The 12,534-nt window shown below is 47.4% G+C and overlaps 1 protein-coding gene across 6 annotated transcripts in view; it reads right to left on the bottom strand.

Moving 5' to 3' along the window:
* Positions 1 to 12,534, bottom strand: part of AP1G2 (adaptor related protein complex 1 subunit gamma 2) — a 102,393-nt gene that overhangs the window by 52,033 nt on the left and 37,826 nt on the right. For all 6 annotated transcript variants that reach the window (XM_068242165.1, XM_068242151.1, XM_068242146.1 and 3 more), the window contains exons 5-7: positions 12,281 to 12,377; positions 9,276 to 9,352; positions 3,516 to 3,608 (exon numbers count right to left, since the gene is read on the bottom strand). In XM_068242165.1, the coding sequence (XP_068098266.1) occupies positions 3,516 to 3,608; positions 9,276 to 9,352; positions 12,281 to 12,377 (267 nt within the window). The remainder of the gene's footprint in view (positions 1 to 3,515; positions 3,609 to 9,275; positions 9,353 to 12,280; positions 12,378 to 12,534) is intronic.

Here is a 12,534-nt window from a genome sequence, read left to right as displayed (position 1 = left end):
TGCCCAGCTTCGCTTGCCTCAGACAAATCCAAACATGCACCATCAGTAGGTCCTTCATCCTCCTTACACGTTACATCCATAGTGTTGCCGCGTAACTCAGACATATGAGCTGGTGAAAATTCATCTGGCTGTAAGAACAATAACTGTGCATCAGTGATTTCAACACTAAATAATTCTTGCGAAGTGTCAAATGCAGCGGAAGTGGTGCTAGTAGTAGCGCTGGTGGCTGAGCAAGATGAGGTGTTCTGTGTCGCTAAATACTCAACCACGTCCTGACAATCTTGGGAGGTGATGGGACGTGCCTTCTTCCGAGCACTGTACTGTGGGCCAGGTCCACACGAAATTACATTTACACGACCTCGCGCAGACCTGCCGGGTGGCCTTCCTCTGGCTCTGGCACTACCTCTTCCTCTACCTGTTTTGTCCATATCGGGTATGCACGGAGTGGTATATCACACTGCGTGCACTCACGTAGGTAGGTGGGTTCACTTAACTGCACAGGTATGCGCACTGATGCGGTGGGTTCACTGAACAGAACAGGTATACAGTGGCGGGTTCACAGAACAGGTATGCAGTGGCAGGTTCACTGAACAGAACAGGTATGCAGTGGCGGGTTCACTGAACAGTACAGGTATACAGTGGCAGGTTCACAGAACAGGTATGCAGTGGCAGGTCCACTGAACAGAAGAGGTATGCAGTGGCGGGTTCACTGAACACAACAGGTATGCAGTGGCGGGTTCACTGAACAGTACAGGTATGCAGTGGCGGGTTCACTGAACACAACAGGTATGCAGTGGCGGGTTCACTGAACAGTACAGGTATGCAGTGGCGGGTTCACTGAACAGTACAGGTATACAGTGGCGAGTTTACTGAACACAACAGGTATGCAGTGGCGGGTTCACTGAACAGAACCGGTATACAGTAGCGGCTCCACTGAACAGAACAGGTATGCAGTGGCGGGTTCACTGAACAGAACAGGTATACAGTGGCGGGTCCACTGAACAGAACAGGTATGCAGTGGCGGGTTCACTGAACACAACAGGTATGCAGTGGCGGGTTCACTGAACAGTACAGGTATGCAGTGGCGGGTTCACTGAACAGTACAGGTATGCAGTGGCGGGTTCACTGAACAGAACAGGTATGCAGTGGCGGGTTCACTGAACAATACAGGTATACAGTGGCGGGTTCACAGAACAGGTATGCAGTGGCAGGTCCACTGAACAGAACAGGTATGCAGTGGCAGGTCCACTGAACAGAACAGGTATGCAGTGGCGGGTTCACTGAACACAACAGGTATGCAGTGGCGGGTTCACTGAACAGTACAGGTATGCAGTGGCGGGTTCACTGAACAGTACAGGTATACAGTGGCGGGTTCACTGAACACAACAGGTATGCAGTGGCGGGTTCACTGAACAGTACAGGTATACAGTGGTGGGTTCACTGAACAGAACAGGTATGCAGTGGCGGGTTCACTGAACAGAACAGGTATGCAGTGGCGGGTTCACTGAACAGAACAGGTATGCAGTGGCGGGTTCACTGAACAGTACAGGTATGCAGTGGCGGGTTCACAGAACAGGTATGCAGTGGCAGGTTCACTGAACAGAACAGGTATGCAGTGGCGGGTTCACTGAACAGGTATACAGTGGCGGGTCCACTGAACAGAACAGGTATGCAGTGGCAGGTTCACTGAACACAACAGGTATGCAGTGGTGGGTTCACAGAACAGGTATGCAGTGGTGGGTTCACTGAACAGGTATGCAGTGGTGGGTTCACTGAACAGGTATGCAGTGGTGGGTTCACTGAACAGGTATGCAGTGGTGGGTTCACTGAACAGGTATGCAGTGGTGGGTTCACTGAACAGGTATGCAGTGGTGGGTTCACTGAACAGGTATGCAGTGGTGGGTTCACTGAACAGGTATGCAGTGGTGGGTTCACTGAACAGGTATGCAGTGGCAGGTTCACTGAACAGGTATGCAGTGGCAGGTTCACTGAACAGGTATGCAGTGGTGGGTTCACTGAACAGGTATGCAGTGGTGGGTTCACTGAACAGGTATGCAGTGGTGGGTTCACAGTACAGGTATGCAGTGGTGGGTTCACAGTACAGGTATGCAGTGTTGGGTTCACTGAACAGGTATGCAGTGGTGGGTTCACAGTACAGGTATGCAGTGGTGGGTTCACTGAACAGGTATGCAGTGGTGGGTTCACTGAACAGGTATGCAGTGGCAGGTTCACTGAACAGGTATGCAGTGGTGGGTTCACTGAACAGTTATGCAGTGGTGGGTTCACTGAACAGGTATGCAGTGGTGGGTTCACAGTACAGGTATGCAGTGGTGGGTTCACAGAACAGGTATGCAGTGGTGGGTTCACTGAACAGGTATGCAGTGGTGGGTTCACTGAACAGGTATGCAGTGGTGGGTTCACAGAACAGGTATGCAGCCAGGAACAAGCTAAGCCTAACTAATCTTTCCCTATGAGAGACAGTCTGCAGCAGCTCGCCCTACTCTCCCTAATGCAGGCACACGAGTGACCGTAATGGCCGCCGCTGCCTGCCTTATATAAGGGGGGTTGGGCTCCAGGGGCTAGTGTAGCCTAATTGGCTACACTGGGCCTGCTGACTGTGATGTAGAGGGTCAAGGTTGACCCTCCATGTGCATTATGGGGCGAAACGAACTTCCGCAAAGGTTCGCCTGCGGGACGCGAACGCGAACCACGGAAGTTCGCATGGAACCGTTCGCAGGCGAACCATTCGGCCCAACTCTACTTACATTGTTTAAAAGGAAATAAATATGGCAGCCTCCATATCCCTCTCACTTTAAGTGTCCTTTAAGAGAGTTAAAATAAAAAAAATAAAAAAAAAACAAAAAAAAACACAAGGCAAATTCATTTTAGCAATCAACAATTCATGTTGATTAGTGTAAACTATATTACTTTTGGAACTGCACATATTTAAAAACCAACGGTGTAGCTCTGCTTGCCTGCAGCTGTACATCTATCCATACAGGCTTTACATCTCTCTGCCTCTAACTTCCCGTTACCAAAATGAAGTATTTAAACAGATCAACCTTTTCCTGTAAACTAAATGTCCCACTTCCTTATTTACCAGTAAGCACAGGTTTATTCCTTATGCAGGAGTAATAGAAAATATATTCTGGCCACTCTGCCTTGTATTGTTCTTCCTGCTTTGAGTGTCACATGGCCACACAAGTTGAATCCAGAGAGGAGAGGAAGAAAGCTTACTATAGTGAAAAGCCCATCTGACCAGAGAATATATACACTGTCCACCACTTTGCTTTCATACACTCTTTATATTCACTTATTGACCTAACTGCAAATCAAATTCATCCTGAATAATTTTGGATTTAGTACTGTACAAGGTACTACACAACTAGACATAAAATGGTTTTGGAGGATACATGGGACAAAAGTTAAAGTGACATGCGGAATAGAACCATACAGAGGTGTGGAATACTATCCTGACACAAGCAGCAGGGCACTATAGTTGGCATATACATTACCTGTAGAAAGGGGTCAGTGATGCCTGACACTGCATGCTCTGGAGAATAGCCAGACATGACTAGCCGGAGTTTCTGCAGAAGAAGCGGGAGGAGCTGGAGGATATGAAAATAAATAAAATATAATAATGACATGAGTAACCGCATACTGTCATCAAGCATTGGCCTCAATTCTGGTAGGCTTAGTGTCAGTTTTACCACAGCAAATTAGGTCATAAAATGTGCAGTATTTTGCAATATTTATCCGAAAATCAGAATGCTCATGAAAAATAGGGGGCTGGTTAGCACATAATTTACCGATCAGTTTAAGGGCCTGTACACACTTCTGTGCTTGCGCTGCGCTTTTCAAATCGCATGCGCTTTTTAATCGCAAGGTCTTTTGAAAAATAATGAAAATTGTGGAGACCTGTACACACTGGTGCGATGCGCTTTTCCTATACTCATGAAGGCTTGCGATTTAAAAATCGCATGCAATTTTAAAAGCGCAGCAGTGTGTACACATAGGCAAATGCAGGGGGGGGGGGGATTACAGCTGCCCAGAATCCCCCCTCAGACCAGGGCCATTGCCATATATGGGGACAGGCACCAGAATATCTGCAGGCCTTCTGCAGCTCACAGCACTGCCCCCTTTCTTTCCCTGCTTGACTTTGGATGTAGTAGCAGTGTGTGTACAGAGCATGGAGCAGCAGTGGGTGTACAGAGCATGGAGCAGCTCTGGGGAACTTAACAGAGCCAGGTATGAGCACAGTCCTGTGCCCTTCTGTGTGAATGCTTAACTTTTCCCTTCATTACCAATGTCGACTGTCCTCATTATTATCTGTATCCAAACTGCCCCTGATCAATCCCTTTGTCGGTCGGTCAGTCGGATGGGAAATTGCATTGTGCATACCCAGTATGATGTCCTACCATATTCTTATACTGTTGTGTGTAGCTGAGAGAGACCTTTCAGGAATCCCCCCCTTGAAAATCCTGGGTTTGCCCCTGGTACAGGCCCTTAGAGCTGCCTGTACCTGGTGGTAAAGTCAACTTGTATGTATTTTGCAGTTTTTAGTGGAGTTCCAATTGCTGTTTTAGTGGAGTTTCTATTCAGGCTGTGTAATAGAAAAGAATAGTAGAAATAATAAAACTCCAAATATTTAATTATTTACTGGATTTTTTTTAATAGAGAATGCCTATAAATATTCTTTCCATAGGTTGCTACATAATCAAATACACGGGAGGGGGGGGGGGGGGGGAACACCTTCCAAAGACTAACCTAACTTATGGAAGACCATTAAAGATGATTCATTATTATTATTATTATTATTATTATTATTATTAACCGCATGCTTACAGCTGAAATACTGCACTTTTACTGCAGAAGAAGAAATGCAGAAAAAATCTTTCAGAATTGCAGAAAAACCCAGAAAATATTGATTGCGGTATTTTACTGACAAAATATTTACCGTACATAGCTACCAGAATTGAGGCCATTATGGAAGTCAGTCATCGTTCTTGTAGACTTGTAGAGAGATAGCCAACAGCACTCCTCACAGGTTCAGCTTGGTTTTAGATATACAGGGAGTGCAGAATTATTAGGCAAATGAGTATTTTGACCACATCATCCTCCTCATGCATGTCGTCTTACTCCAAGCTGTATAGGCTCAAAAGCCTACTACCAATTAAGCATATTAGGTGATGTGCATCTCTGTAATGAGAAGAGGTGTGGTCTAATGACCTCAACACCCTATATCAGGTGTGCATAATTATTAGGCAACTTCCTTTCCTTTGGCAAAATGGGTCAAAAGAAGGACTTGACAGGCTCAGAAAAGTCAAAAATAGTGAGATATCTTGCAAAGGGATGCAGCACTCTTAAAATTGCAAAGCTTCTGAAGCGTGATCATCGAACAATCAAGCGTTTCATTCAAAATAGTCAACAGGGTCGCAAGAAGCGTGTGGAAAAACCAAGGCGCATAATAACTGCCCATGAACTGAGAAAAGTCAAACGTGCAGCTGCCAAGATACCACTTGCCACCAGTTTGGCCACATTTCAGAGCTGCAACATCACTGGAGTTCCCAAAACCACAAGGTGTGCAATACTCAGAGGCCGGACAGTTTCTAGGCTAAAATGCACCCAGGGCGAGGGTGTAAAATTGCCTCTCCCCCCCAGCCCACGCGCGTGGAGCCAGGTATGGGTGTCTGCAGTATAGGTTAGCCAGGTCTAGTTGCACTCAGTATAGGTAGCCAGCTATAGGTCCCCCCAGTATAGGTAGCCAGACATAGGTGCCCCAGTATAGGTTAACCAGGTAGGTGCCTCCAGTATAGGTAGCCGGTATAGTTGCCCACAGTATAGGTTAGATAGGCAGGTGCCCCTAGTATAGGTTAGATAGGTAGGTGCCCTCAGTACAGGTTAGCTAGGTGGGTGCCTCTAATAGGGAGCCAGAATAGTTGTCCCCAGCATAGGTTAGTTAGGTATGTGTCTCCAATATAGGTAGCCAGTATAGTTGCCACCAGTATAGGCTAGGTAGGTAGGTGCCCCCAATACAGGTTAGATCAGTAGGTGCCCCCAGTATAGGTTAGATAGGTTGCTGCCCCCAGTATAGGTTAGATTAGGTAGGTGCCCCCCAGTATAGGTTAGATTAGGTAGCTGCCCCCAGTAAAGGTTAGATTAGGTAGCTGCCCCCCAGTAAAGGTTAGATAGGTAGCTTCCCCCCAGTATAGGTTAGATTAGCTAGGTGCCCCCCAGTATAGGTTAGATTAGGTAGGTGCCACTGCCCCCCAGTATAGGTTAGATAAGTAGCTGCCCCGGTAGGTAGGTAGGTAACCCCCCTTCCATAGTGGTGGGGGGAGCCAGCCGCGGGGAGGGCAGCCCGACCTCTCCCTCCCTTCCTCTCCGGGGCCACCCTCCGTGCTCCCCCCTGCGAGGCAGCGTAATTGTATCAGGAAGCGCTAGTCACAACTTACATCCCTGCGTTCCACTCGCCGCTCACTAGATGTTGGACTCCTCTCTGTATAGACGCTGATACATACGCTGCTTCCGGCTAAACAGGAAGCAGCGTGTGCATCAGCGTGTATGCGGAGAGAAGATCAGTGGCTAGTGAGCGGCGAATGGAACGCAGGGAGGTAAGTTGTGACTGGCGCTTCCTGATACAATTACGCTGCCTCGGAGGGGGGGGGGGGGGGAGCACGGAGTGCGGCCCCGGAGAGGAAGGGAGGGAGAGGTCGGGCTGCCCTCCGCGCGGCTGGCTCCCCCCTCCATTACAGCGCCCCCCTTGCCAATAGCGCTCAGGGCGCCCGCACGGGTCACACGGCCCTAGAAACGGCCGTGCTCAGAGACATGGCCAAGGTAAGAAAGGCTGAAAGACGACCACCACTGAACAAGACACACAAGCTGAAACGTCAAGACTGGGCCAAGAGATATCTCAAGACTGATTTTTCTAAGGTTTTATGGACTGATGAAATGAGAGTGAGTCTTGATGGGCGAGATGGATGGGCCCGTGGCTGGATTGGTAAAGGGCAGAGAGCTCCAGTCTGACTCAGACGCCAGCAAGGTGGAGGTGGAGTACTGGTTTGGGCTGGTATCATCAAAGATGAGCTTGTGGGGCCTTTTTGGGTTGAGGATGGAGTCAAGCTCAACTCCCAGTCCTACTGCCAGTTTCTGGAAGACACCTTCTTCAAGCAGTGGTACAGGAAGAAGTCTGAATCCTTCAAGAAAAACATGATTTTCATGCAAGACAATGCTCCATCACACGCGTCCAAGTACTCCACAGCGTGGCTGGCAAGAAAGGGTATAAAAGAAGAAAAACTAATGACATGGCCTCCTTGTTCACCTGATCTGAACCCCATTGAGAACCTGTGGTCCATCATAAAATGTGAGATTTACAAGGAGGGAAAACAGTACACCTCTCTGAACAGTGTCTGGGAGGCTGTGGTTGCTGCTGCACGCAATGTTGATGGTGAACAGATCAAAACACTGACAGAATCCATGGATGGCAGGCTTTTGAGTGTCCTTGCAAAGAAAGGTGGCTATATTGGTCACGGATTTGTTTTTGTTTTGTTTTTGAATGTCAGAAATGTGTATTTGTGAATGTTGAGATGTTATATTGGTTTCACTGGTAAAAATGGGTATATATTTGTTTTTTGTTAAGTTGCCTAATAATTATGCACAGTAATAGTCACCTGCACACACAGATATCCCCCTAAAATAGCTAAAGCTAAAAACAAACTAAAAACTACTTTCAAAAATATTCAGCTTTGATATTAATGAGTTTTTTGGGTTCATTGAGAACATGGTTGTTCAATAATAAAATTATTCCTCAAAAATACCACTTGCCTAATAATTCTGCACTCCCTGTAAAATATTACTCTGCTATATTACTAATTGCATTAACTTTATTGAATTACTAACTGTATGGCCAGCTTAAGAATTCTCATTAACTAAGAGATGAGCGAGCTTCTCTGTACACCACATACATATTCACTACCCAATGCATGTCACTTGATCTCTTGTCATTACCCACACAGAGCTGTGAAAACCAGGATACCTTTTGAGTATACCACAGCTAAGATCCAGAAGAGGCCATGCTGTTGACAAATGATGGAGGTTGTTGAAGCTGTAAGGCAAATTATGCCACCATTTCATACGAAAAAGTCCAACAGCCTTTAGCATTGTAAACTGTGTGAAATCAATTTTCCTATATTCTTCTACATACTCACAGCCTCTCCTTCTCAATAGGTGGGGGAAGAGCAGCACAGAAATAGAGGTTATCTTTATTCAGTTCTCATTTATCAGAAGAAATCAGCAGAATGATGTATGAAAGCTTCTACTCCATCTGATTGCTAACATCCCCAGCATCAGTCTCTTGTGGTTCATGGATGTCATTATTCATGCTCCATATAGGATGCCTGTACCACTGCACTGGCTGCATAATGGAACATCATACTGATTTTCAGGCAAATGTATTCAAATGGCTTTGGGATAGTAACAGAATAAAACACGATGTATTTTTAGTTATTTGTGTTTGAAGATTGTATTATCAATATATAGTTAACAGTGGTACAGCCATGTTTATTCAATTCCAAAATGGCATGTTTAACTTCATAATTGTTTATCTTTATTTAGCAGTTTTAATAAAGGGCATATCAATAGCCCACCTGACTGCAGGGACTTTGGGGACCCACTTCTTCTCCCTACCTGCATGTAGAGTAGTGCAGGGAGCAGTGTAATATTTTACCTGCTCCAGCACTGTGGGTCTTCTCCATGCATCGCAGCCGTACACTCTCTGCTGCCATTTGCCGGATCCTGATCACATGACTGATGCGAGTCACATGAACAGGAGTGGGAGGATGGCAGCACAGAGTATGTGGCTGTGAAACATGGAAATATTATGCCTATTCACACAATGAAATTTTCCATCAGATTGACGGATCGATCCAATTATTTCGGACCAGAAATTACGGGAACGGAAATCAATCGCATTATTAATCGGGGGCAGTTTGGATGTCTACACACGATGCAACTTCCTATCAGATCTGATGGAAAATTACTTTGTGTGTGCTAGGCTTTACACCCTCCTCCCTCCGCTACTTTGCATCATGGATGGAGGAGGAAGCGGGTGTGTGTGTGTGTGTGTGTGGTATTTATTAATATTTTTTTAATTGGCTGGCTGCACTTGTGGGAGGAACGGAGCTGAAGGGCCCATGCTACCCATGCATTTGAGTTACGCCCCTGGTTATCGTATAATATTATAAATAAAGCAGCATTATTGCTGGTAAAACATGTACCTTGCGGAAGCGTTTACAGGCCTCAGGCTGCCTCTGACAGATCTCTGTGACCAGGAGAACAGCTCCATATAGTACACCTGCAAAACACATACAGTCAATTAGCCCATATAGGGTAGTTTTTCAATTACCTTATCCACTCAGTATTCATCAACTATGCATAGTCCATTCCATTCAATCCCCACCATCATACTCGGGGATTTCAACTTACCTATCGATGAGCCTATCTCCACTGCTGCCAAGCAGCTACTCTCCCTCACCAAATCCCTTGGTCTCTCTCAGCACACAAATTCCACCACCCACCGCGCTGGTCATACTCTTGACCTCATATTCTCAAAGTCCACCTCCCTCAGCAACCTGGACATCACACCTTTCCCTCTCTCTGACCATCACCTCCTCACCTTCACTATCTCCCCACCAACAACTTCTCTCCCCACCCCTCAGCCTGGTCGATGGCAGAGAGACCTACGTAATCTCAGCCCAAATGTCCTAGCAAGTTCCCTTCTCTCCCTCTCCTCCCACCTACCCACCCTAACATGCCCCAATGAAGCGGCTGCACAATATAACCTTGCCCTCTCATCTGCTTTAGATCAAGCTGCCCCCTCAATCTTCCGCCCTATCAAGCCCCCCAACCCTGGCACAACACCCACACACGTAACCTCAGGAAAGAAACTCGAGCAGCCGAACGGAAATGGAGGAAATCACATCTCAATGCTGACTTCCTAGATTACAAGGCCAAACTGTTACTCTTCCACACTGCCCTCTCTGAGGCTAAACAAAGGTACTTTGCAGCACTGATTGTAACCCAAGCTTCCAACCCTCGACAGCTTTTTGCTACCTTCAATTCCCTCCTCAACCCCACTCCTTCCCCTCCCAGCTCCTCCCTCTCAGCCAATGACCTTGCCAACCACTTCACCACTAAAATTGCAACAATACGCAATGAAATTTCCCTCCTCCATCCCTCCCTTACCAAAGCGTCTCAGGTTGTCCCCTTGCCTTCCCTCCCAGCGGCTCCCTTGTCTCATCCACCCCTCACCTCTTTTGCTCCTGCCACCATTGATGAAGTCAGCCTGCTGCTAGTGGCTTCCCCCCCCCACATCCTCTCCCTGTGATCCGGTACCCGCGAATCCTCTTCGTCCCCACTTCCCTGACCTGGCCCCAGTCCTCACCTCCTTGTTCAATCTCTCCCTTTCCACAGGCATCTTCCCCAAAGCATTCAAACAGGCCACTGTGCTTCCCCTGCTGAAAAAACCCTCACTCGACCCATCCCTACCCTCAAACTACCGCCCAATCTCCCTCCTTCCCTATGCTTCTAAACTCCTCGAACGCCTAGTCCACCAGCGCATTACCCAATACATCAACACCAATACCCTACTTGACCCCCTACAGTCTGGATTCCGACCTGCGCACTCAACTGAAACAGCCCTCGCCAAGGTGGTCAACGACCTTACCCTTGCCAAGGCCAAAGGCAGTTATTCCATCCTGCTCCTCCTTGACCTCTCTGCAGCATTTGACACTGTTGACCACTCCCTCCTCCTCCAATCACTACAGTCCATGGGCATCCATGGGCTTGCCTTGGCCTGGATCTCCTCCTACCTATCCAATCGCTCCTTCACCACTTCCTTCAATGGCTCCTCCTCAACTCCTGCCCCCCTTTCAGTTGGGGTCCCCCAGGGCTCTGTTCTAGGCCCCCTTCTTTTCTCCATATACACTTCCTCAATTGGCAAGCTTATCTCCTCCCTGGGCTTCAATTACCACCTTTATGCAGCGGACACTCAGATTTACCTCCATACCCCCGATCTCTCAGCCACCACCATAAACAAGGTCTCCTCGTGTCTCTCAGCAATTTCCTCCTGGATGTCAGCTAGGTTCCTAAAGCTTAACCTAGACAAAACTGAGCTCCTGATCTTTCCACCCCATGCTGCTGCACCCATCCCAGGTTTCCACCTCACAATCGACAACACAACCATTCTCCCTACCTCCCAGGCCCGCTGCCTGGGTGTCACCTTGGACTCTGCCCTCTCCTTCATCCCACACATCCAAAACATCACAAGAGCCTGCAATTTCCACCTCCGTAATATCTCCAAGATCCGCCCATTCTTAACCCCGGACACGACCAAACTGCTCATCCATGCCTTCATCATCTCCCACCTTGATTACTGTAACTCACTCCTTTCTGGCCTCCCCCTGAAACGCACTGCCCCCCTTCAATCAGTGATGAACGCGGCTGCAAGACTCATCCATTATTCACACCGCTCTGCATCCACATCTCCCCTTTGTGAATCCCTGCACTGGCTCCCTATCCGTCTCAGGATAAGTTTCAAGATTCTATGCCTGGCGTATAAATCTGTGCACAAAACATGCCCTACCTACATCTCGGAGCTTGTTCACAAGTATACACCAGGTCGCCCCCTCCATTCCTCCAACGACCTTCGCCTCACCACCCCGCGCATTTCACACTCCCATGCCCGCCTGCAGGATTTCTCAAGAGCTGTCCCCACCCTCTGGAATGCCCTTCCACCACCCATCAGACTTGCTCCCTCTTTCAACACATTCAAGCAAGCCCTCAAAACCCACCTCTTTATGATGGCCTACCCACCTCCTACCACACAGTAACTCTCTAAGGAATATTTAACAGCCCCCCCTAGTGTTTCCACCCCTCCCTTTAGATTGTAAGCCTCTGGCAGGGTCCTCCATTCCCTAGTGTAAGCTACAGGATCATGTGCTCCTGTCCTATGACAGCCTGTACTTGTATTACTGGGCCTACCTAACCAACCCATATTGCATGATCATGTATTTTGTACAATTTGTATGTATAACTTTGTTCTATGTGTATAACCCTATGTATGTCATCCTTGTATCATTGTATATATTTATTGTCCAGCGCTGCATAATATGTTGGCGCTTTATAAATACAATAAATAATAATAATAATAATAATAATTCCCTGCTCTCCTACACACCGTCATTCTATCAGATAACTCCCAACTAGTGTCTACCAGACTTACCATGCCTCTTCTCTGCCAAAAGCTCCTCAGCGGCTGGGATGAACATCTCCACCAACTCGGGGACCTTCCTGATGATGTGCACAGCACAGAGTACAGCCTGTGGATGTGAACTGGTTGTGAGCAAAGGACAAGCTGGGATAGAAGTAAAGGATGAACATGAGTAAAAGAAAGAAAAGGAATATAAAATTTGTAAAAAGAGAACTTATGAGGTTATTGGTCATCAGTGGGGAATGATAAGAACTAGGCATCATTCC

Source organism: Hyperolius riggenbachi, chromosome 1, assembly GCF_040937935.1.
Source record: "Hyperolius riggenbachi isolate aHypRig1 chromosome 1, aHypRig1.pri, whole genome shotgun sequence".
Lineage (NCBI taxonomy): Eukaryota > Metazoa > Chordata > Amphibia > Anura > Hyperoliidae > Hyperolius > Hyperolius riggenbachi.
Note: the sequence above shows the minus strand (reverse complement) of the source record. Positions and strands in the feature narration are given on the sequence as shown.